Source organism: Carassius gibelio, chromosome B6 (assembly GCF_023724105.1).
Source record: "Carassius gibelio isolate Cgi1373 ecotype wild population from Czech Republic chromosome B6, carGib1.2-hapl.c, whole genome shotgun sequence".
NCBI classification, from domain to species: Eukaryota; Metazoa; Chordata; class Actinopteri; order Cypriniformes; family Cyprinidae; genus Carassius; species Carassius gibelio.
This window is the reverse complement of record NC_068401.1, coordinates 5581819-5603801: the sequence shown is the minus strand read 5'-3', so window position 1 is coordinate 5603801 and position 21983 is coordinate 5581819. Positions and strand designations below refer to the sequence as shown.

The window sequence follows — 21983 nt, the reverse complement described above, 5'->3', positions numbered from 1 at the left end:
AAGCTATACAAATTCCTAGAAAGCATTTAGAAGCTAAACTTATCAGATTTAAAAGATGCCTAAAGAACTGATTAGTAGCTCAGTAAAAATGTAGACATGGTTTGTTTGCTGGAAAGGTCTGCAAGATTTATGCTGATTTGCCTTGCAACATCAAATAGTATTACTGATGTATGTCAAATATTTAGTTTGTCTGCATTATAATATAATTGAAGGCATATTCACCCCTTTCTATGAAAATCTGTGAACTTAAATGCTTGCAAGTATGCGTCGTTAATACCTCTAACAAGAATTAACACAAGTTATTACACAGCACCACGTCCTGAAGTTTTTTTTTTCTTTCTGTTTTGAAGATATCGTAATATCTTTTTATCTGCCAAATGATCTGGCAGATGATCAGATTTAGAAAATGAATACATTTTAAGAGCAATTGCAAGTTCATTCCAAGCATTCTTTGTTAGTTCTAAGATAATTAGGTTTTATTGAACCTCATATGTTGCACTTGCACTTTTACCAAGATACCTTATATGAGGCCTCATCTTTTGACTTTCTTTACTAAATAACCGTTTAAATATTATTAATTTTTTACACACACGCACACAACCTCATTTATTATCTGCTATCAACACATGCATCAATAACCAAACAAGTGATTTACCTGCATGGGCAGTTCTGGTACAACAAGCTTACCTGCAGGCTTCATTTCTGAACATTTGTAAATGTGATGTGTCTGGTCATGTCAAAGCAGACAGGTTTTTTTTTTTTTTTTTACACTATGGAAACCAATTTAAAACATGCTTCAGCTAAAATGTATAAAATTTCATGTATATTTGATCTTTTTTAAATACAGTTAATAGATGGTTTCATATATTGACCACAGTCATTACAATAAATGCAATGGGCTAATGTGTTACACAATATAATGCAATAGCTGTAATAACCTAAATATAAAGCTCATAATTAGAATTAATGTATATGTCAGATCTTAGATCTTTTTGTCGTTATATCATTGGGTGCAATATATTAGTGATGTCAACATGCTGGCTTAGTTTAAAAATATCTCATCTCAGTATAGTGTCTAATTTATACATTGAGTTACATCGAGTGTAGTCAGAGAACTGGCCCTCAGCACATACATATGAGTTAGATCATTTCAGTCTTACGCATAAATAACAGTCTTTCACATAACTTCACGTTTGAAACTGTTGCTGTGGGATCTAGAAAGCAAAACAATCGCATGCATTGTTTATTTATTTATTGAGAGAAAAATAATATTTCATCTTAAATTTTTTTGTTGCTAAATCATGATCATGAAGATGACCAGGTTGAAAGATGATAATGAAAGTACTGTTTAAAGTAAAATTCTTTGCTACAAAAAATCCTAACTCTTCAAATAGATATTTAATATCAGTTTTTTTTTACATTTATGTTTTTATAACTGCAAAGTAGAGTTTGATCACTAAATAAATGTTTTATGGGGTTAAAGTTTTGGGTAGGGGACGAGCCCATAGTAATAAGGAATGAATGAATGAATGGGAAGCATTTGATAAGCATTTATAGCGCTTTTATTATTTATACAACCAATAATAATAAATAATTAGCAACTTTATAATTAAAAAGTAATTAAAGAGATTAAATAAATTTGAAAAGCTGTTGTAATATACGCTTTAAATGACAGATTTGTGAAAACATTTATAACTTAGTACAGCAAACCTGGAGAAACAGTGAAAAAAAAGTCAAGTTTGACGGATTAGTCGACTGGCCAATGACGCGAGGCCTCCAGCAGCACGTGACAGAGGGGTGGATCACGTGTCAACGGAAGAAGGTGCTTTTGTTTTTCCTTGGGAAAAAAGTCGAGGAACAATGTTTGGAAAGACGATTTTCAGTTATACTTTATTTTTCTCTCAAATGCATACAGACAATCTTATATAGGATATGAAATATTTCGGAATACCCGAACCATATTTCCGCGTCTTGAAGCTTGTTTGACGCTCCGTTTGGGAATTCTTGAAGCTGCAGAGATTGCAAGGCGGAAGAAGGGAATTTCGAAGAGGCGAGCTGAGAGGGCCAAGAGATGGCTCCCGATTGATTTCATCAGAGCTTTGCAATGTTTTTAAACTTAACTCGGATTTATATGAAATCAAATATTTATTCCAAAACACCGATTCGTCTCTGTGTCTCGTTAATGTCATAATTCGGACTGATTATTTGCGATCAAAAAACTCAAAATGGCGGAGGGCTGGCCCATCCCCCAGGTCTTGCTCCTGCTCGTAGTGAGTGTCGCGGGCCTGGACACTTGCCCTTCTCCCTGTACGTGTTCTGGTGGTCCAGGTGCAGCTCAATTGCTGGATTGCAATAGGAAAAGACTGAGTGCTGCAGATCTGGAAGCTCCAGTCTGGATCACCCATGCGTGAGTACTAGAGGAGATGTTGTTTACATGCCCCAGCACTTTGCAGGGGCTGCACATGTGCGCAATACTAATTAACTGACAGCTGATTAGTTTACATTTGTTTGTTTGGTGCAATTTTAGTGATATGTAGTTATATTGTTTATCAAATCATGCGTTATGGCATTATAAGTGTCACGTGATCCTTTGTCGAAATACCAATGCAACTCTGTTTTTCCTTACAAATAGCCTGATTGTTATGGTTACATTTTAATAATAATACAATTTTGATAGTATAGTTTTAGTAACAAAACTGCAAAAAAGCATATTACACTGATTAAATATTAAGACGTTGTTGAGAGATAATGACAACTGATATTTACATACGTTTTATGCAAGTAGTCTACTAAAGTCTATAAAAGCCTTGTGTTTCAAATATGCTACGATATCATTTTTTTATATCAGTATCATTTATTTAATGTAGCTTGGTTTTAGTTTAGATGAGCTATTCCTAGTTTATTATACAGCTCCTATTCTTTGCTTTTTTGTTATTAAATCTGTATTTAAATGTATGAATGATGTGAAAAGTATTTTACCAGATCTGAAGGTACACATCATAGACTTAAATAATGGTGTATACATTTGCCACTTTTTTTCCCCCTTTTTTTCAGGTTTTAATATTTTGTTCTCTGTGAATTTAGGTCTATGAATCAGAATGAACTTCCAGCAGTGCCTTTTCTTGGAGATGCCTCATCCAACATCACAGTGCTGTCACTGTAAGTTTCCCTCTATATTAATTTTTTCCATTAATGTTAGGTGTATATGACCATGTATGTTGATTTAGTACTATATCTGCTATTTAATTTCAGTGTTCATAACCGAATCTCTGAAGTCGTGGCAGAGCAGCTGTTGCCATATTCATCTCTAGAAAGTCTGGACTTGAGCTCTAATTCTGTATCTGAGCTTAAGGCCGGCTCGTTCCCTCCCATGCAACTGAAATACCTGTAAGTTTTTGTACTCCGGCTTGTCAGAGTTTTGCACTTTCATACTAAGACTGTGTACAAATTCTAAGCAGAGCTTTCTGAAGAAGTTCTCTTTTTCCTTTGAGTTATCAGTTTGAGACATCACAAGTATCAGGTGTTGCTTTGATCTTTGTTGTGACATTGAATAAGGCCATCCTTAAAAATATTCTTGTTTGCCGTAACGCGACTGACCCGGTCAATTTAGGACCGACTCAAATGTTTATTTTTTTTACTCTTAGTCCGACCCACTTGCCGGTTGTACATTTGCGTTAAGACCAACCATTTTTTAAATTATATTTATTAATTATATTTTAGTAAGTTTTGTAAATATGTAAATTGCCTAGGCCTACATACAAACGAAGGCTACGTTCGTTCTTTAAAAAATACCTGTGACGTCATCTATGTTTACACGGATGTCACACTAACGCCTATGCGTTCGCTTCGTCTCATACTCTCATTCACTGTCAGAGTCAACGGTTCGTGCTTGGTAATGATGGCTGCGGCTGCAGTAAACAAAATGTTCGCGGTCACTGTTCAAAGTCATACGGGTTCGGGCACCATAATACATCTAAAAAATACATTCATTTAAACAGATCGACACCGCTTTGACTTGGCACGCAGTTCTGGAAAAACTGTGCCCAGATCTTTTCCCATCCCTTCTCCCGTCTAGTCTAAAACTTCGGAAATGTATTGCACGAATCAATTGGACCAACCAACACAAGTTTCTAAAACGAAAATTGGAAATTGATTTTAATGGCCTTCTCTTAGAGCGTGTCCAGTTTTCTTTTTTTTTCACTTTTTTTTTTTTTGTTGGGAAAATGCGTTACACAGCAACTGCAGCTTTTTTTTGGTTGCTGACATTTCTAATCGTAAACACAGCCATGTTGAAACCTGCAGTAAATGTTTTGCATTATGGCAGTCCACTCTGCTTATTGTTTTTCGAGAATGTTACACTCCTGTTTGTCATTGTGCACGAAACTTCACACCAATAAATCATCAGAAATATTGGTATTAACAATATTTTGAATCTTTAATTTCATCCGTGGATTTACCTAAATTTGGTGTTATTTGCTGTATAAAATGCATCTAGACAAGCAAAATCGATTTTACAATAGATTCAATGAACACTTATCTCTCAAATCAAACAGGATTTTTTTCACAAGAAAGCAAAGTAAATGGTCTCTCATTTGTAGGTTGCATTGACACCTAGCGGTGGATGCAAGTAAAACAGTATAACAGTACCAAACTTTTTTCTTCTCGTCTGAAATTCATGCAATAAACATGTGTTTGACAAAGATTTCAATTTGTTTGTAGTCTATATAGCCTGCATCAAATTGAGGTTTGCAATGATGCGCCTGGAGGCACGGGTTGAAGACCCAGTCAGTGACATCACAATATGCTAATTTGTTTAAATTCATACTTACGTAATCACCAAAATTTTACTTTTTTTTTTTTTTTTACAATGAAACTTGAAAAAAAAAAAACATAGACCGACCTACCGGCCCTTTTTACTGTGACTGCAAATCAAAATATTTTTAAGGATGGCCTAATGGAGATTTTCTTGGTGTTTCCAATTACTTTTGGCTTTCATGGATATTTGTTTGTTTCCTCTCACCATCACAACAGCAACCTGAGCAAAAACAAGATAAGTTCCTTGGAGCCCGGTTGTTTCGGAAACATCAGCTCCCTTCTGGTGTTGAAGATAAACCAGAACAGACTCTCTGTGCTGCCTGATAAAGTCTTCACCCTCTCTCAGCTCCAAGTCTTGTGCGTATTCATGGCTAATGAAAAGGATGTTATTGCATTGCTAAATTAGATTGTGTCTGACAGGATAACTGCTCGCTAAATGCACCTGATATTATCATTTGGGGAGTTAATTTCCCTTGTTGTCTTGACTTTCCGATTGTTCGATTTTCTCATTGTAATGCGCACCTCTTTATGACTTTGTCACTTTTCAGAGAGTTGAGGCGCAACAGGATTCGTGTCATGGAAGGTCTAATTTTCAAAGAAATGAAGGCTCTTAAATCGTTGAAGATGCAGCGCAACGGCATCACAAAGCTGATGGATGGAGCTCTGTTTGGTTTGGAAAGCATGGAGGAGCTGTGAGTCAATGCTTTCGGGGTTTCCCTAGATCATTTAACATGTTTAAAAATACCCTTTTAAAATATATGTAGGTAAAAATTGCTATTTATAAAAAAAAAAAAGAATATATTTTTTTTTACTATAATTTACTACCTGCATTTAACAATGTGGAAATTATGTACATTTTAAATGTGTCAAATTTTGCAAGAAAGGCTGGAAATATATTTATTATTAATATTATTATTTTTTTTTTGGTTTGACTGTATCACCCAGCTTAAATTTTGATTTGCCCTTTGTAGCATTTATTTATTTATTTTTTATTTGAGACCATAATCTGAACCTGGAGGTTTGATTCTTTTCTGTTTATGTAATGTAGCTAATTTCAGATTGAAGTTTCTGTTTCACATGAATCAAAGTGATTTCTGAGTGATGTGTGTTCTGTCCTCTGCCAGAGAGTTGGAGTATAATAATCTGACCGAGCTGAATAAGGGCTGGCTGTACGGCCTGCACATGCTCCGGATTCTCCGGGTAAATCAGAACAATATCGGACTCATTCGAGCTGATGCCTGGGAGTTCTGCCATCGCCTGGAAGAGCTGTGAGTGACTTCAGCCTTGACCTTAAAATTTGATCCTATGATGAAATTAGCATGCACATATCTTGTTTTTTTTATCCTTGAGGTGTTGGCTGGCTCTCAGGTAATGCATGTGTGTGTGTGTGTGTGTGTTTTTCTCCAGGGATTTGTCTTTCAATCACTTGAGTCGTCTGGAGGATTGGGTGTTTTCTGGCCTCAGTCTCCTGCAGAGTCTCAATTTGGGTGACAATCAGATCACACACCTGGGAGAAGGAGTGTTCAGCAGTCTGGCTAACGTCCGTACATTGTAAGATAACCCACATTGCTCTTCAGTCTCTCATTTTAAACCGATAGTTTTTGGTAGAACATAATAGAAATCCTTAGGTTTATGTATAAAATGCATTAAAGATGATATTTTTTTCAGAACAGTAATTCAGATTTTTAACTGCCTCTTCCAAGATTTTCACTCATCTCACTACACGATTTTTTATTTTTAGCAACCTATAAGTGAAAAAATACAAAAACATACTTTATATATCGCAATAAAATTCTAAATCTCACATATTTTTAAGTTGCAGTTATAGCTGGAAGCATTACAGTTGTAATCTAAATAATAGTTTGAACAGTTTTGCTGGTAAATGATGGTTGCTGATTACATTACTGTTTTTTTCTGTAATTAATTTTCTAATTTTGAATGATCTTGATGGAAATTGAAGTAGCATTGTGCTCTATCTCTATCAAATAACAAATAAACCATATTCCTGTAGTTAAAGCCTTGTATGAATCCTTCTAGTTTAGTGTTTGCATTTCAGCTTGCCCTACAGAGAAAGAGCACATTCAAACATGCCCACCTCTCATAACCTCCGCCATGTCCCTTTGGCACAGTTGTAAAAGGGATGTCAGCCTTTTAAAGCCAACAGTGCATGAAAACAGTCTCACAATACTCCCACATACCAGCCTGTCCTTACAAAGCCTTCCCTTTAAACATTAAAGAAGTACAGTTACCTAAATAATACAGCTCTGATTATTTTAGATTGAAAACAGGAAGCATGTTCTACACCGCAGCGGTTTGAAAAGATTCTGATGGGTCTCTTGATGTTTGTTCGTTCCAGGGACATCCGTAATAATGAGATCTCCCTCGCCATCGAGGACTTGGTTGGCATGTTTGTGGGTTTGAAGAGGCTGAACTCGCTGTGAGTTTGTCGGTGGATACGAGCGGTTTAATCTGACTCTGAGATGTGAAGTGTGGCTTGACATAAGCGTATGTGTGTGTTTTCCAGAGTTTTACAGAATAATAAAATCAGGAGCATCACTAAGAGAGCGTTTGAGGGTCTGATGGAGCTGGAGCATTTGTGAGTCTCTTTTATCAGTCCTTGGGATTTCAGATTTTTCAACATTTCAACAATATTACTGGATGAAGCAATATAGAAATCACTTTTTTATTTATTTATATATTTCTTTGGAAGAATGCCCTTGAGTACAAAACAAGCTGGTTGAGAGAGTTTATAATATAGAATGAAATCATACTTTCTGAATTATAAAATTACACTTATAAGTCACGTCACAAAATTTGAAGTTGTGATGAAATGGAAGCAGACTTCTTTTCCATATCGTTCTGGATGAGTTCTTAACAATATTATCTATAATATTCATTTAGAAAATGGGTATATTTGTCTAAGTGTAAATATAAAGTGAACACAATATTAAATTATAAATCGAATTCCAATGTAATCCAATTAATTTCAATATTCAGCACAACACAGAGAGCTCCTGTTTTGTATTGAAATAATCCTTCTGTATTTGTTCTGCAGGGATCTGAGTAAGAATGGCATAATTTCTATTCATCCTGACGCTTTCACTCATTTAAAACTTAAAACACTGTAAGTAATCTTTTACTTTCTACAGACCGTATGTATTTCATATCTATGCATAATATATTAATATATATTTTGTTTAATTTTCGGCTGTATTGTGCTCTTCCTCAGTGATCTGAACACCAGCAGTCTTCTGTGTGACTGTCAGCTGCAGTGGTTGGGCCAGTGGTTGATTGACAGTCAGTTCCAGCAATCCTGCACCGCCGTCTGTGCTCATCCCGCCTTCCTGGCAGGATCAAGTGTGCTCGGTATTAAACCAGAGGAGTTTGTCTGCAGTGAGTGACCTGACCGTAACCTTCACGCCTTTTCACAGCCCTGTAACAAAATGTCCATGGCGACCTTTTCTCTTTTGTTTCTTGTGCCATATAAAAAGCAATTTTAGAAAAAGTCTAAAAATATGAACTCTTTCTTGCATTAAGATCTCTTAATTGTCTCTCACTCACAGATGACTTCCCTAAACCCCAGATCAGCGCTCATCCAAAGACCGCCGTGGCCTTACGCGGGACCAACATCACTCTGAACTGCTCTGCGTTCAGCAGCAGCGACTCTCCCATGAGCACCGCCTGGCGCAAAGATGGAGAGGTGCTGTATGAAGCCCAGGTGCAGAACTACGCTCGGTACCAGGATCACCGCCTCCTCTACACCACCGTCCTCCACCTGCTCAATGTTAATTTCACAGATGAGGGCCAGTACCAGTGTGTGGTCTCCAACCGTTTTGGGTCCAACTACTCTACTCTGGCCAAGCTCACTGTTAATGGTTAGTGCCTCATCAAAATCGATTGTTACATGTTGTTAAGCCTTTAGCCTTATTTTTTGATGATCTTTTGATTTATTTTTAGGTCTAGTCCCAGAATTCAAAGTGTTTACTGGTGTCTGATTATTCATTTAAAGTGTCAATTGTGTGATTATCTGCAGGACTTTTATTTTGGCGTATTGCTAGTGCGCTATGATCCCTTTAATGCTTTGATAAGCAGTTTGGCATTTGTTTTTTCCCTCTCCTTATTTACCCTCATTTCTTACCAGAGTTCTGACAGTTTAATTTTCCACATCTGTTGAACAAACAGATCTGTTCAACAGCCCTCTGGGATGCTGACCTTAGCAATGTAATTATTCTGTTTATATCAGTTCAGGAAACTGATGGAAGAGCGGATTTGAAACCTAATAACAGAAACACGATTCACAAAGCAAACACTTTAAATGCAAATGCTGCTGTTTAGGGTTTGATTGACCGTTGGGATGCTTGTTTTTATATTGGCTATTTAAACAGAAAATGAATTCTGTTGTCATTTTATTAAATTATTATAATCTTACTGTAGTATAACATTTACATTGTTTGCTTTTAAGCATTCACATTTCCTTAAAATTATTTTAAGGCTTCTTTTTTTTTTTGGTGACACTTTTGTTATTGTAGTCGAGTTTTACAAGTGTCGTCTAGATATTTCTGGACTTTCTGGAATTACTTGAGGAAATCAGTGAAAATAACTGGTGTTATGGCTTTTCCCAGAGCTCCCAACCTTCCTGAAGACGCCCATGGACCTGAGCATCCGCACCGGTACGGTCGCTAGATTGGAGTGCGCTGCGGAGGGACACCCGACACCGCAGATCGCCTGGCAGAAAGACGGCGGTATCAATTTCCCTGCAGCCCGTGAAAGAAGGATGCATGTCATGCCAGATGATGACACTTTTTTCATTGCTAATGTGAAGACCGAGGATATGGGCGTCTATAGCTGTACTGCCAAAAACGAGGCGGGCAGCCTGTCAGCTAATGCCACTCTTACTGTGCTAGGTATAGTTATTATTTTTTTAAAATAAAAGTCAAAAAATTTCTTTTGAATTATTTACATTAAATAATGAAACATCTCTGGTATTTTGACAGAAACCCCGTCCTTCCAGCGCCCTCTAGAGGACCGTAACGTTGCCCGAGGCGAGACTGCTGTCCTCCAGTGCATAGCTCGTGGTAGCCCCACCCCCCGCCTCAACTGGACCAAAGACGATGCCCCGTTGGTGTTGACGGAACGTCACTTCTTTGCTGCAGCCAATCAGCTTCTCATAATCGTAGATGCCAGCCCTGCTGATGCAGGGAAGTACACGTGCATCATGTCCAACACGCTTGGCACGGAGCGCGGTCATATCTACGTCAGCGTCTCACCCTCGGCCAACTGTGACCCGGTGACCAGCATATACAGTCAGGACGGGTGGACAACAGTTGGCATTGTTGTGATGGTGGTCGTCTGCTGCGTCGTCGGCACCTCGCTTGTGTGGGTCATCGTCATTTATCACATGAGGAGGAAGAGTGAAGACTACAGCATAACAAATACAGGTCAGTGCACAACTTTACATGTATCAGTTAAATCATTCAAATGAAATGTATATATATTATACTATATAAAATTATGATTATATAATGTCTAGTTAATAGGCAAAATGAATAATTAATAGACTATAATGTTTAGTAGTAGCGCTATTGTGATTATGAAACTATATATATACACTTTTTTCTCTCAAAATTCCCTTTTTTGAATACAATGTGATTGAGTTATTAAAATGAATGCAACAGTATTTAACATTACTTTTCATAAACAGTATAACAATCTAGTTTTTTATCTAATTTTAACATAATAGAAGAAATTGTGTATGTTTACTACTTTTTTCTAATTTTGAGTTTAATAAGAACTGAAGAGTAGAATAATAAAAATACTGTCTTTATAAAATAAAATATAATTTATTTAAAATTTATTATATTCTTCTATTAAAAGATTATGTAAACATTTGCTAGGTATAAAATAGGCTAGTAAATATTGTAATATTTAAAATATTCCCCTTTTTGGTCCACTTTAATTAAAATAAATTTTAAGTGGTCTTTTAAACCCAGTGCTTCAATATAATATTATAGTAAAAAGAAGTATTATTATCCATAATAATAATTGTAAAAAAAAAAATGTCCTTTACAATACGTTGTACGTGATTGGATTATTAATCACATTTGGGATATTATGCTTTTGAAGCTAAATGAATGCAACCATATTTAACATTACTTTTCATAAACATTTTAACATAATATAAGAAATTGTGTATATTTACTACTTTTTTATAATTTGGTGTTTGATAAAAATTGAAGATAAGAATAATGAAAATACTATCTTTATATATTATAATTTATTTTAAATGTATTATATTTTTCAAATAAAATATTATGTAAATAAATGTTTCATAGGTAAAAAAAGTAAATATTGTAATATTTAAAATATTCTCCTTTTTGGTCCACTTTATAATAAATGTTAAGTGGTCTTTTAACCCAGTGCTTTAATATAATGTTATAGTAAAAAAAAAAAAAAGGATTATTATCCATAATAACCATATTTTTCTAACAAAATGTAATTTTTTGAATACTGGTGATTTGGTTATTTCAAATAATCACTCAGGATATTACGTAATAAATGCAACTACCCTACCTACTACTTAAAATAGCCATTATAAAAATTTGAGCATGGACCAAAAATGGAAGAATTAGAAATGTATCCAGACAAATTACATGAATTTTAATATTTAAATCTCTCTGTTGTTGTATTCTAGATGAAATGAACCTTCCAGCGGACATTCCCAGTTACCTCTCATCTCAGGGAACACTATCCGAGCCTCAGGAGGGCTACAGTAACTCAGAGAATGGAAGCCACCAGCAGCTAATGCCGTCTCATGCTAATGGTTACGTCCACAAAGGCACTGATGGTAATGTCATCCTGTGTTCCTCTAGCGAGAAAGTTGATTTCTTTAGAAAGGCTGGTGTAGTTTCTACATATGATGGATGTATAATACTATAGTGTTGTGATGTGTTTCAACAGGAGTATGTTACGGTGATGTGAGCAGTGATGTTGATCCAGATGCTAATGGAATGCTGGGTAGTCGTGTGGGCTCTTTCTTTGCTGGACGTAGCAGCTTCCACCGGAGTGAACCCCGAGAGGGACAGGCAAATATCCCTAATGGTAATTGATCCCAAAAATTCATATAATTTGATTTGTTTAAAAATGAACATACTGTCATTTACGCTCCCTCATGTGATTGCAAAGGGGGCTGTTTTTCTCACCAATTAATCAGCTAATGGGTTGATTTTTGTTTGTGTTTTTAGGTGGACCAGTCCCTCTGGTCATCTGTTCAGACTGCTACGACAACGCTAACATCTACTCGCGCACGCGTGAGTACTGTCCATACGCCTACCTGACAGAGGACGACGCACTTGTGTCTCAGATCCCTCGGGACGGACACCAGAGCGGCCATCAAGAGCGGGATCAGCACACCGAGCACGCAGACGCAGCACTGGAGAGTTTTAGAAGTCAGCAGAACGCCTCTGTGTTCCTCACCAACCACGAGCCACGGCTGCCAGCGTCACAACACTATAGCACTGGTGAGATGAACACCAAACATACATACATCAACAGCACATTGTTATTATCCTTTTTACCATTGCTTTGTTACTAAACTGAGTGATCTGCACACCTAGGCAACGTGTTAAGGAGTTAAATGCTTTATTCCAAAAAGTGTCATTTGCACATGAGGCAATTCCAGAATGCAGTGTGACAAGCTAAATAAAAAAATGCCATTGAAAATGGCAGAAAGTCTGAATAAAATTTGTATATTTAAATAGAATTAATATTTAAATGTGTTTAAATTTGCATAATATTGTATACTTCATATATACAAATATGAATTATATATAATGTATTTAGATTTTAAATTGACATTTTAAGAACGTACATTTTTGATATATTTTTTATAGCTATATACACATTTTAAAGCAACTTAAAAAAAAAAGTAGTTAAAAAAAAAAGATCATACCTTAACAAGAAGAATAATATTGTATGTTACTAATTATGATAAGTTCTCTATACAGTATTTATGAAAACACCAACCCGATCTTCACAAATGATTAGAAAAGTTGCGGGTAAATGGCCACAGGAAAAAAATTAAAAGTTACAAGAAATTAATTGACCAGAAAATATGTGAACCCTGTAGAATCTGTTGTGAGTGTATTTAAACATCATAATGAACACCAGTTGTGTGGCATGCATTGGGTGACCATTAACATGTTTGCTATCCATGAAGAGCAGTACATTTTTGCTATCTTTGCTACCTTTGTAGACTGTAAACAGAGTCTGCTCAGCAGGGTTTGGAAATGATATAATGCACATACTTATTTTCACAACCTCTATTTTTCTTGTATCAGATGTCCCAGGCAATTCATTTTGGGATAGCGAAGAAACCCACTCTTCCATCCTCGCCCAGGGCTCAGTGACTGTACACAAGCCCCCGATAGGTCTGTCTGCTGGGGACGGCCAAGAGGAGAGGAGAGGGGCAATGGAGGAAGGCTCATACAGGACTAACCCACAGGAAAGCACCTCAGCACCCACATAAACCCAGATAGCCCGTCTTCCCCCAGTCATCTTGTCCCCGAACATCACCACCTTGTCCTTCAGTTGCCTCCCAGTGCCCTCAGCCCACTACCTCCTTTGAGAAACCTCATTCTCTGCCAAATGAAATGCCTCTCTCTTCATGTTTACACCGCCTCTACTGTCCTTCTCCGCCATGTTCGGTTGTAATCCACTGGGATGTGCATGTTTTGCCGGAAGGTTTTCAGACCGGAGACAGAATCCCTGCTTTCACCATTCCTGAGCTAACTAGTCTGGTTAGAGCCTTGAATGCACCATTTCCAAGACTGCAGCATGTGACATACAAATTATGCTATGTTTGGTTCTCCCGCCTACCTAAGGGTGTTGAACCTTTTTGCATATGCCAAAACTTGACCCAGACTCCCGTTTAACTTGCTTTTGCTCTGTACAGGACCTGTACGATTATTGACTGTGAAGACTGGACTGTCCAAATAGGGCAGCAATGTTCTCTGTGTGACGTCAGAGGGCCAATTACCTGTATTGCATTTCTCATTCCTGTTAGCAAACGGTACAGACTTATGACCAATAATGTGTTAACAGAGTTGATGGCTCCGTTGTTTCCTCTGTTATTGTACGTCGGAGTTACTGTCCTATCATTAAGAATTTTTTTTTTCGTGTAGTGCTTCTCACAAAGCTAAAACATATTTCTCAGTTTCTCTCTCTGTTTTTTAAGGCACTATAACAGAGAGTAAGGAAAACCTTATATGTTGCACCTTTGATAATCTTCCCAAAACAGCCTTACACGATTCGTAATATGTTAACTTTTCTTCATTTACTCTCCATATTAAGCTTTCATATTTTTATTTTGTGTATTTTGTGAAAATGTCCATTTTTAATTGGTTTCCCTCATTTGCATTCTTGCAAGTGCATATCTGGTTGAATTGCAGTCTGTGATTGATCGGCTTGACTGAGCACCATTGGTGTGCATTTGGGGCGGGGCTACATTCTGTCTGACCAATAGAAGCATTTGAGAGAATTTCTTACAATTCCAGTTGGTGCCCTACTAGTGTAGAAATCATTGCAATTCACCTTTAAAATGTGTATATGCTGCATTTGAAATCTGCTGGATCAAACTGGTTTCCTCTAGTTATTTGCCTTCTTTGTTATGAACCTCAGATCATCTCCTTAATTTGAGGTGTAAGAACCAATTTGACAGTTAGGCATAGCCATGCCTAGTCATTTTTATTGTTTTGGTCTTAGAAGGACAGCTGGATTTTATATATCTTGCCTGTAAACTATGTCTTAAGAGGCTGTGTCCAAAACCAAAGGAAGCTGCCTTACAGTCCTGCTGCCCACCCATGCAACACACACCTTTTAAGGAAACTCATTTTAAACGGATTTTCAAAACACTGGAACGTGACATCACGTCTGATGATCTTAAAATAAATCCAGAGATAAGCAAGCTCATATTTAATGACCACAATTCTCATTCATCAGTAAAAATTAGGCAAAAATACATTAATAAATGAATTTACTGCTTTTAGTAGCTCAGTCAATCCAAGAATATTTTTTCTCATGCCAAACCACATGCACAGGATTGCTGGTTAACACAGGCAGCAAAATTTGTAAAAAGCAACCATATGAAGCATCTTGACCATTTGACTTGATGCTTAATGCCTTTCTACCTCCAGATCAGCATTTTTCAGGTTTCGGACACAGCCACTAATAAAGTTGCTGTTACATTTACATCTATGTGGTGGAATTCCATGGACAGTTTTCACATTGGATTTAAGTTTGTTAAACTTTATCAATATAAAGTTGTGGTCACATTTACCATTCCTCTGCCAAACTTTGCTGGTGAAATTAAGAGTTTCACGTGAGGGTGAAAAAGTTCCCCATGCAGATTTCGCTAATTTTAAAGTTGGTTGCATGAATTTGCCACATTGACCAAAAGCCATGCTTTATACAACACTATGCTATTGAACCCTGTTTTTATGACTGCACCTTAAGTCTGCTTAGTTTAGAAGTGACCTTTGAGTAATGGACCTTCTTTGCCCACAAAACATTCAGACTCACTTCAGTGCTTGGTGATCCAAACCATGTGGATGGATCCCAGATTAAATCTGGACCATTTATTTTGTTCAGAAAGCACCACAACATAGCAGTAGACTGACATTTTGCACTTTTTGAGTATACAAATGCTGGATCTTGTGTTGCAGCAGATATCTGTGGTCAATGTCTTCCCCTGTCTTTTAATGGAAATGCTTTATTTTCAACCAATTTCCAACTGTGATAAATACTCCTTGATTTGCATATTGATTTGTTGCATTTTGCACAATCTCTTGCCTTGCTGTTAGCTGTACAATTACACCAATCAGAGACCTTGATTTCAAATGATTTGTCTGACTCCTCGCTGTTTCAGTTTCCCTTGTTGAAAGGAAAGGAGCGTGTGTCGTCAGCGGCTTCCAGCTATGTTTAAAACATCGAGGTTTTTTCGAATTACTGTTAATGCTTACTTGGTCTCTCTCGGTTGAGCTTGCAGGAGATTAGTGCAAAGCAGTTTAAAAGTAATGTAAGTGAATAGCGAGTTTATTTTACCCTGAATTATACAGGACTTTGTTGGCAACTTTAGAAATGAACAAGTGTGATTTCACTTAAAGATTTACACCAAAGAAAAATCCACATGGATCAAACATTCCTGCCTCCTGCAAACCAAAGTTTTGCTTAAATGCTTTGACAATATTTAAATGCTGCTTTTTTTTAAATGTTTCGTTAATTTTTTGTGTATTTTTTTTGTGTATGCTGTACCTGTACATTCTGTAAAGCATGTATAAAGAACATTGTTTCAGAAAACTGACATTTAGCTCACATTTAAACAATAAAATGAATTCAGATGCATCATGGAGTGAAGATGTATCCATGTTATTCACAACTGTTGTTCATGGAAAAAGCTAAGGTAAGGAACACTTTTGCAATTGCTCATATTTAGGGTCTTGTTCTAACCCTTTATAATATTTGATATGCAAATGTCATCTGCATCAGCAATCATCAACATGATGAAAACTTTGATCAAATCCACAATAAAACTGTTGCATGGCTTTTGCCATTCATATTCTGTATTTGATATTCTATATCATACTACATTATATCATCCATAAAAGACTGATGTATCAAATATGATAGTAACATGCATACTTTCTCATAGATGTAAAATAAAAATAAAAATAGATTTCTAAAGTTTCAATAAACTTCTATTTCTGGACTATTGTTTTATATACAGGGTTAATATCAAATATGAAGAGGTTGATCTGCTATCGTTTTGTTTCATAAAAGAACAAGTCCTTTTCATTCTGACACAAAGGTGAGTAAATTCCAACGTTTTTCATTTTGAGGAGCTATCCTTCAGTGTTATTGCTTTGTGGGAGAAAGTGGTGTTATTATAAGTGCACTATGTTAGCATTATGCCACAGCTCACTTACAGTGTTATTGAATTATGCTAATATAATAAAATTGCAGAACTTTTCTGGAAGTTTTCACTGAGCTGAAAAGGACGCAGACCCATTTGAATCCCTCTAAATACTTCAACCGACAATTTTCATTGCCGTCCTCCAAGAGATGTTCTGAGAGAGAAATTATAGTTGTGAGATCAAAGTACATATCTCCGCCTGCTGCTAACCCTCTTTACTCAGCTTTATCAATAATTCATTCAAACACTAGACTCACTTTGGATTATTACACTAGTGGAACGGGGATGTTGCTGTGTCCTCTGCACGCTCCGTCATGCAACGCTCGGGAGAATTCACTGGCTATTGAGTTTAGCTCCAACCAGCTCCAAATCACACCTACTGGGAAGTTTCTAGAAATCCCTGAAGACCTTCATTAGCCGAATCAGGTGTGTTTGATTAGGGGTTGGAGCAAAAATGTGCAGAGCTCTTGCCCTCCGGGAACTGTGTTTGAGACCAATGGTTTAGACCATAACTGAGACTTGAATAAGTTTGGAACAACCAGTAGATATCTAATAAGCTAGTTTATTTGTGTTCAGAGCCATGCACTTTCCAGATTTAATATAGAAGGAAACAGACCTTACTGTTGGTTTTGGTTTTCACAGAAGAAAGTCACATGGATTTAAACATGAGGATGAGCGAATGAAAGAATTTACATTTTTGGTTGAACTGTCCTTTTAAGACCCAAATAATGTGTAAACCTGAGAACAGGTATTCATTTGTCTTGTGTAATACACATCATCTTTTCAAGCAAGAGCTATATGTTATTGGAGCATTGCTAGATATATGTGGGCTGGTGTGTAAATAAATTAGTGGTAACTAACACACTGAAATTAGTTTCAGGTCTGGTCTTGTTCTTCAGTATAATTAACCTTGTCTACACACTTCCTGCAGCTTTTCCTGTGTCTGATCTTTATACTGTGTTCTGAAGTGCACAGCAGTGGTTAGGAATTAAATTGAATCCTTTACAAACTGAAGAAGGCACTGTTTTGATTTGCCTTGACTTGTCTGTAATTAATAAGGGAGCTGAGCGCATGAATAGTGTGTCGTGTTTGTCTTAAGCAATGGCAGATTGCATGATGAGACTCAAGTAATGCTGCAAATACAAATACTCACCATAAGGTGGGAGCTTTGAGTCTTACGTGACACTACAGGATGGTGCTATTAAGATAATTGGCCCTATAATTTGATTACAAGATGAAATATTCACTGATTACTTGTGATATCCTCACCTAGACATGAAGCTACAGATTCAATTACATCATCAGATTAATAGGACAGAAAGAATAAAAGGGCATGATCTGATGTTACATTTATTATTTATCATATTTGGTAGCCTAATGGGAGCTTATTCTTAAATGTTTTTAATGCTTTACATTTTACATTTCGCAGATGATTTTATCCAAAATGGCTTTTGTCGTATTTAAGGTATACATGTTATCAATTTACCTGGGAATCGAACCCATGACCTTGGCGTTGCAAGCATTTGTCTTTTGTACTGCTTTTTTTTTAAATAATGTATTTATTCTAATTGTTTTCTTTCATGAATGCAATCAGACTTAAGTTTGTCTACAGCATGGTTTTAAAAGTCAAAGCATGTTTTTTTTCCCCTCGTTTGTGAGCAGGAAATACAAAGGCATCCAAAATTTAGTTGCTTGGTGACATGCAAAGATTGATAGTTTGACTTATTTGCATTGGTGAAAAGGAATTAATAGCAATTTTTTTTTAAATCTTAAATGTAAGTTACTTGATTACTAAAAGCAATTCTTGCACATTACTGAAGAAACGTGTTTGCATTAAGCTATTAATTGCGTTTAACATTTTGGTACATTCAATGCTGACATTTAGTGATTGTTCCACAGGTAAGGGGCATTTAAGCCACAACATAAAGAAAAAACCATCATTTTGGGTCAAATCACTGTGTAACACAGTCTCTCCTGGCATTTTTATAAAACTGATGGAATAGAAATATGACAAAATGCATTTTTTATTAGTAATAATTACAAGTTACATAGTCCATTAGCCTAACTGTTGTTTAAGGCTGCCAAGCAAGGTGGAAACTGTTACAGGTGTGCGTTTATTTGCTTATTTTACAGAGAATTAGAACGCCACTCATCCAATCAGAATTTAGAATCAGAACTGTCGCTTTCATAATTGGTTCATTTGTATCTTCATTTACTAAATCAGTTAAGCTCAGTTTATATAAACCTCCACCTGAGAGCCGTCCAGTCACAGGCCGCTGTTCGCTGTGAGCGCGCGCGCATTACATACACTCGCTTCATTTGACAAATACAAGAGCAACAGTAGCCTCCCTCCGTGACTGGAGATGTGAGAGAGCAGCCGCCGCGCATGACAGCATCGCAGCGTCCATCTGAGGCGATACACATATGTTCGACCGATTTATTTCTCTGTCAAGGGCTTATAATATGTGTAAAGCTGACGGTTCAGCCACCAGCCAGGAAGGAAGACGTGATAGACGCATCTACTCACTGACTGGGCATCGCGTTTCGAAGACGAACGTGAGCTTCGGCCGTTTGGACAACAACCGATTATATCCGAGACAGCCGCTGTCGTAGCTCTTTAAACCTGTGGGACACTGTCTTGCTGCCAATTCCGTTTATAGACACATTTTTATTGCGCTGTGCTGACAGACGCGTTTATCAGTGTGTCAGTTTAGTGCGCTTGATGCTTTGCATGCAAACCCTTTCGTGAACTTATCAGATAAACACAGTTTTACCTCGTTCTTGTATCGAATGTTGTTTACTTTTTTGCATTATGTAGCTCCAGGCTTTTTACGAAGGTAATCTAAATGTTGTCTTGAACTAATAATGGTAGATGAGGCTTATGGAGATATCATCACGGGCTGGATGGCGTTCCACATCCCCGCGCTGTCGTCCCCAAACCGGGTAAAGTGAACGGCAAGGCTTTAAAACCTTCTCACGTCAAACTGCACTGACACTTAAAGGCTAAACGATGTCTAAAACGCTGAAGAGGAAGAAACACTGGTCCACTAAAGTGCAGGAGTGCGCTGTGTCGTGGGGAAGCGTTGGGGAGTTCGGTGATGTTGTGGAGATCCTCGGAGGCGCAGCGCTCGGGGAGTTTCCTTTCCTCGGTCAGATGAACTTGGACGTGCTCGTGTGTCACGTCGGGAGACTACCGTACTACGGGGATGTGTTATTGGAAGTGAACGGGACACCTGTCAGCGGGCTGACGAACCGAGACACACACGCGGTGATCCGCCACTTTCGGGAGCCGATTCGAATTAAGACCGTAAAACCAGGTAAACTGAGAGAACTTTGTTTTTGTTGGCGTTTAAAGTGATTGCTACCAAACAGTACTGTTGCTAGGAAAGTTGTGGGTCTGGCTCACAGGGCACCTGTATCTTCAAGGGTTGCATTTAAAGGGACAGGTCATCCCTGAATAAATGGTTTTCACATGTAGCTCAGACGCATAATTATTTACAGTCATACGATTTTTATTGCTTTCGTGAAACAAAGTTTATCAGTTGGGTTGTTTAGCGCTTTATTTTTATGTATGCACTGTGTCCACGTCGCTCCTTTCCATACAACGAGAGTGGATGGGGACTGGGGCTAATATAGTGCTGCAGCAGTGACGTCCAAACCCGGGGGACCAATTCGCCAAGGGTTGCCTCCAGGTTATCCTGTGGGTTTATATAATGAGGTTTTCAACTCAAATTCTTTTCAGTGTGTATGTGTATTTTACACTGTAGTGCAAAAAGTCCAATAGTCAGTTCATATTTACCACAGACCTTGTTTCATGAATTGAAAAAACCCATTATAAAAGACTAATAGGAAAATCTTGAGGGCACCCATGGCAAATTAGACTTCTAATTACAATAAGGCTCCATTTGTTGAAATTAGTTACCATACAACGATGGAAAAATGCTTCTAAACCTAACTGCAATATTTACTAATATAATGTTAAAGATCAAAAGTTAATATGATTTAATTAGTGCGGTGCTAACTTGAACATTTAATGAATGAACCAGCATTAATTTTTAAACATTAAGTAATAAATTGGATTAATGAATAATAATTAACAAATGCATCACCCATAGTTAATGTTGGTTAAAACATTTCCATTAGTTGGAGCCTATTGCACACTCTTAAAAATAAGGGGTTTTCATAGTGATGCCATAGAAGAACTTGCGGTTCCTCAAAGAACATTTCATTGAACAGTACTTTAGATAATTTTTTTTCTCTAAGTGTGAAGAACATCTAAAAATCTAAAGACTCCTTTTCCACTATATATATTTATATATAAAATTGTACAGTGGAAAGGTTTAATGGATTTTATGGGTTTTCATGGAACCAGATGCCAATAAGGATCTTTATGTTAAAAGATTTGAACGTTTCATGAAAAATTCTGTCTTTACTCATCCTCTGTTAATTCAAAGCTGTGTGACTTTGTTCTACTGTGCAAACTGAATAAAGGTTATTGCCTAGGTGTTTTTTTTTTTTTTTTGGTCCACACAATGAAAGTCAAAAGGCTTCAGTATCGTTTACATTCCAGGGTTCTTCGAAATCTACTTCTTTTTTTCACAGAAGAATGTAAGTCATACAGGTTTGGAATGGCATGATGGTGAGTTAATGATGACATAATTTGGGTGAACTAACATAGAGAAAAATAACATGAATATTGAATCTGAATATTGAAAAATTCTTCCATTTCATTTTTGGAGCTCAACAGCTCCAGCATGAACCGCCTGAACATTAACTGAAACATCTCATTTGTGCTGTACAGAAGAAAAAGATACTCCTGGTTTGGCTCCTCAAGTTTGAACTATCCCTTGGAGACTTACTGTGTAACTTCTACTAGAACACTGAGAGAGCATGGACAAGTACTTTGCCGAACAGCCTTCAGAAGATTCTTTGTACTCTCCCTCATAGTGGTTGCACCAAGTGCCCTGACTCTGACTTGTGCTGTGCTTAAAGTGCCTTTATGTCAGGGGCACAGTGTTTGCCTTAGGGCTGGTGGGTAGTAAACACTCCACACACATCTTATAAAAGCATGAGCATCATTTCTAAGGACACTCGCTGTTGGAGTGTGTATTGATCATAGCAAGTGGATCACCTTTACTTAGGACAGGCCTGAGTACCTTACTGGTGAATAAGGGCATGATGAAAATGGGGAGGAGGACGTTGT

At 37.1% G+C, this 21983-nt stretch overlaps 2 protein-coding genes across 3 annotated transcripts in view; both read left to right on the top strand.

Annotated features, from left to right (window-relative positions):
• The first annotated feature begins 1788 nt into the window (after nucleotides 1-1788).
• LOC127960247 (leucine-rich repeats and immunoglobulin-like domains protein 2) lies at nucleotides 1789-16212 on the top strand. Its single transcript, XM_052559877.1, has 18 exons — nucleotides 1789-2407; nucleotides 3085-3159; nucleotides 3253-3387; nucleotides 5032-5172; nucleotides 5364-5507; nucleotides 5940-6083; nucleotides 6223-6366; nucleotides 7172-7252; nucleotides 7340-7411; nucleotides 7871-7939; nucleotides 8045-8208; nucleotides 8379-8690; nucleotides 9438-9719; nucleotides 9810-10253; nucleotides 11507-11659; nucleotides 11773-11913; nucleotides 12057-12332; nucleotides 13152-16212. The coding sequence occupies exons 1-18, from the start codon at nucleotides 2226-2228 to the stop codon at nucleotides 13337-13339; spliced, it is 3147 nt and encodes a 1048-aa protein (XP_052415837.1). The 5' UTR covers nucleotides 1789-2225; the 3' UTR covers nucleotides 13340-16212.
• Nucleotides 16213-18974: 2762 nt separating this feature from the next.
• The window catches only part of LOC127959980 (membrane-associated guanylate kinase, WW and PDZ domain-containing protein 3), a 111430-nt gene continuing 108421 nt past the window's right edge, over nucleotides 18975-21983 (top strand). Inside the window, exon 1 of one of the 2 annotated variants that reach the window (XM_052559490.1) lies at nucleotides 18975-20097. In XM_052559490.1, the coding sequence (XP_052415450.1) occupies nucleotides 19791-20097 (307 nt within the window). In that variant the 5' untranslated portion in view covers nucleotides 18975-19790. The remainder of the gene's footprint in view (nucleotides 20098-21983) is intronic. The other variant, XM_052559491.1, reaches the window with a different exon arrangement.

Bases quoted from the DNA above. Each gene is read 5' to 3' on its own strand.
- LOC127960247 (XM_052559877.1), top strand. From the start codon at position 2,226: ATGGCGGAGGGCTGGCCCATCCCCCAGGTCTTGCTCCTGCTCGTAGTG. The intron at 3,388-5,031 runs GTAAGTTTTTGT...CCATCACAACAG, and splicing joins CCCATGCAACTGAAATACCT to CAACCTGAGCAAAAACAAGA. The intron at 7,940-8,044 runs GTAAGTAATCTT...GCTCTTCCTCAG, and splicing joins CATTTAAAACTTAAAACACT to TGATCTGAACACCAGCAGTC.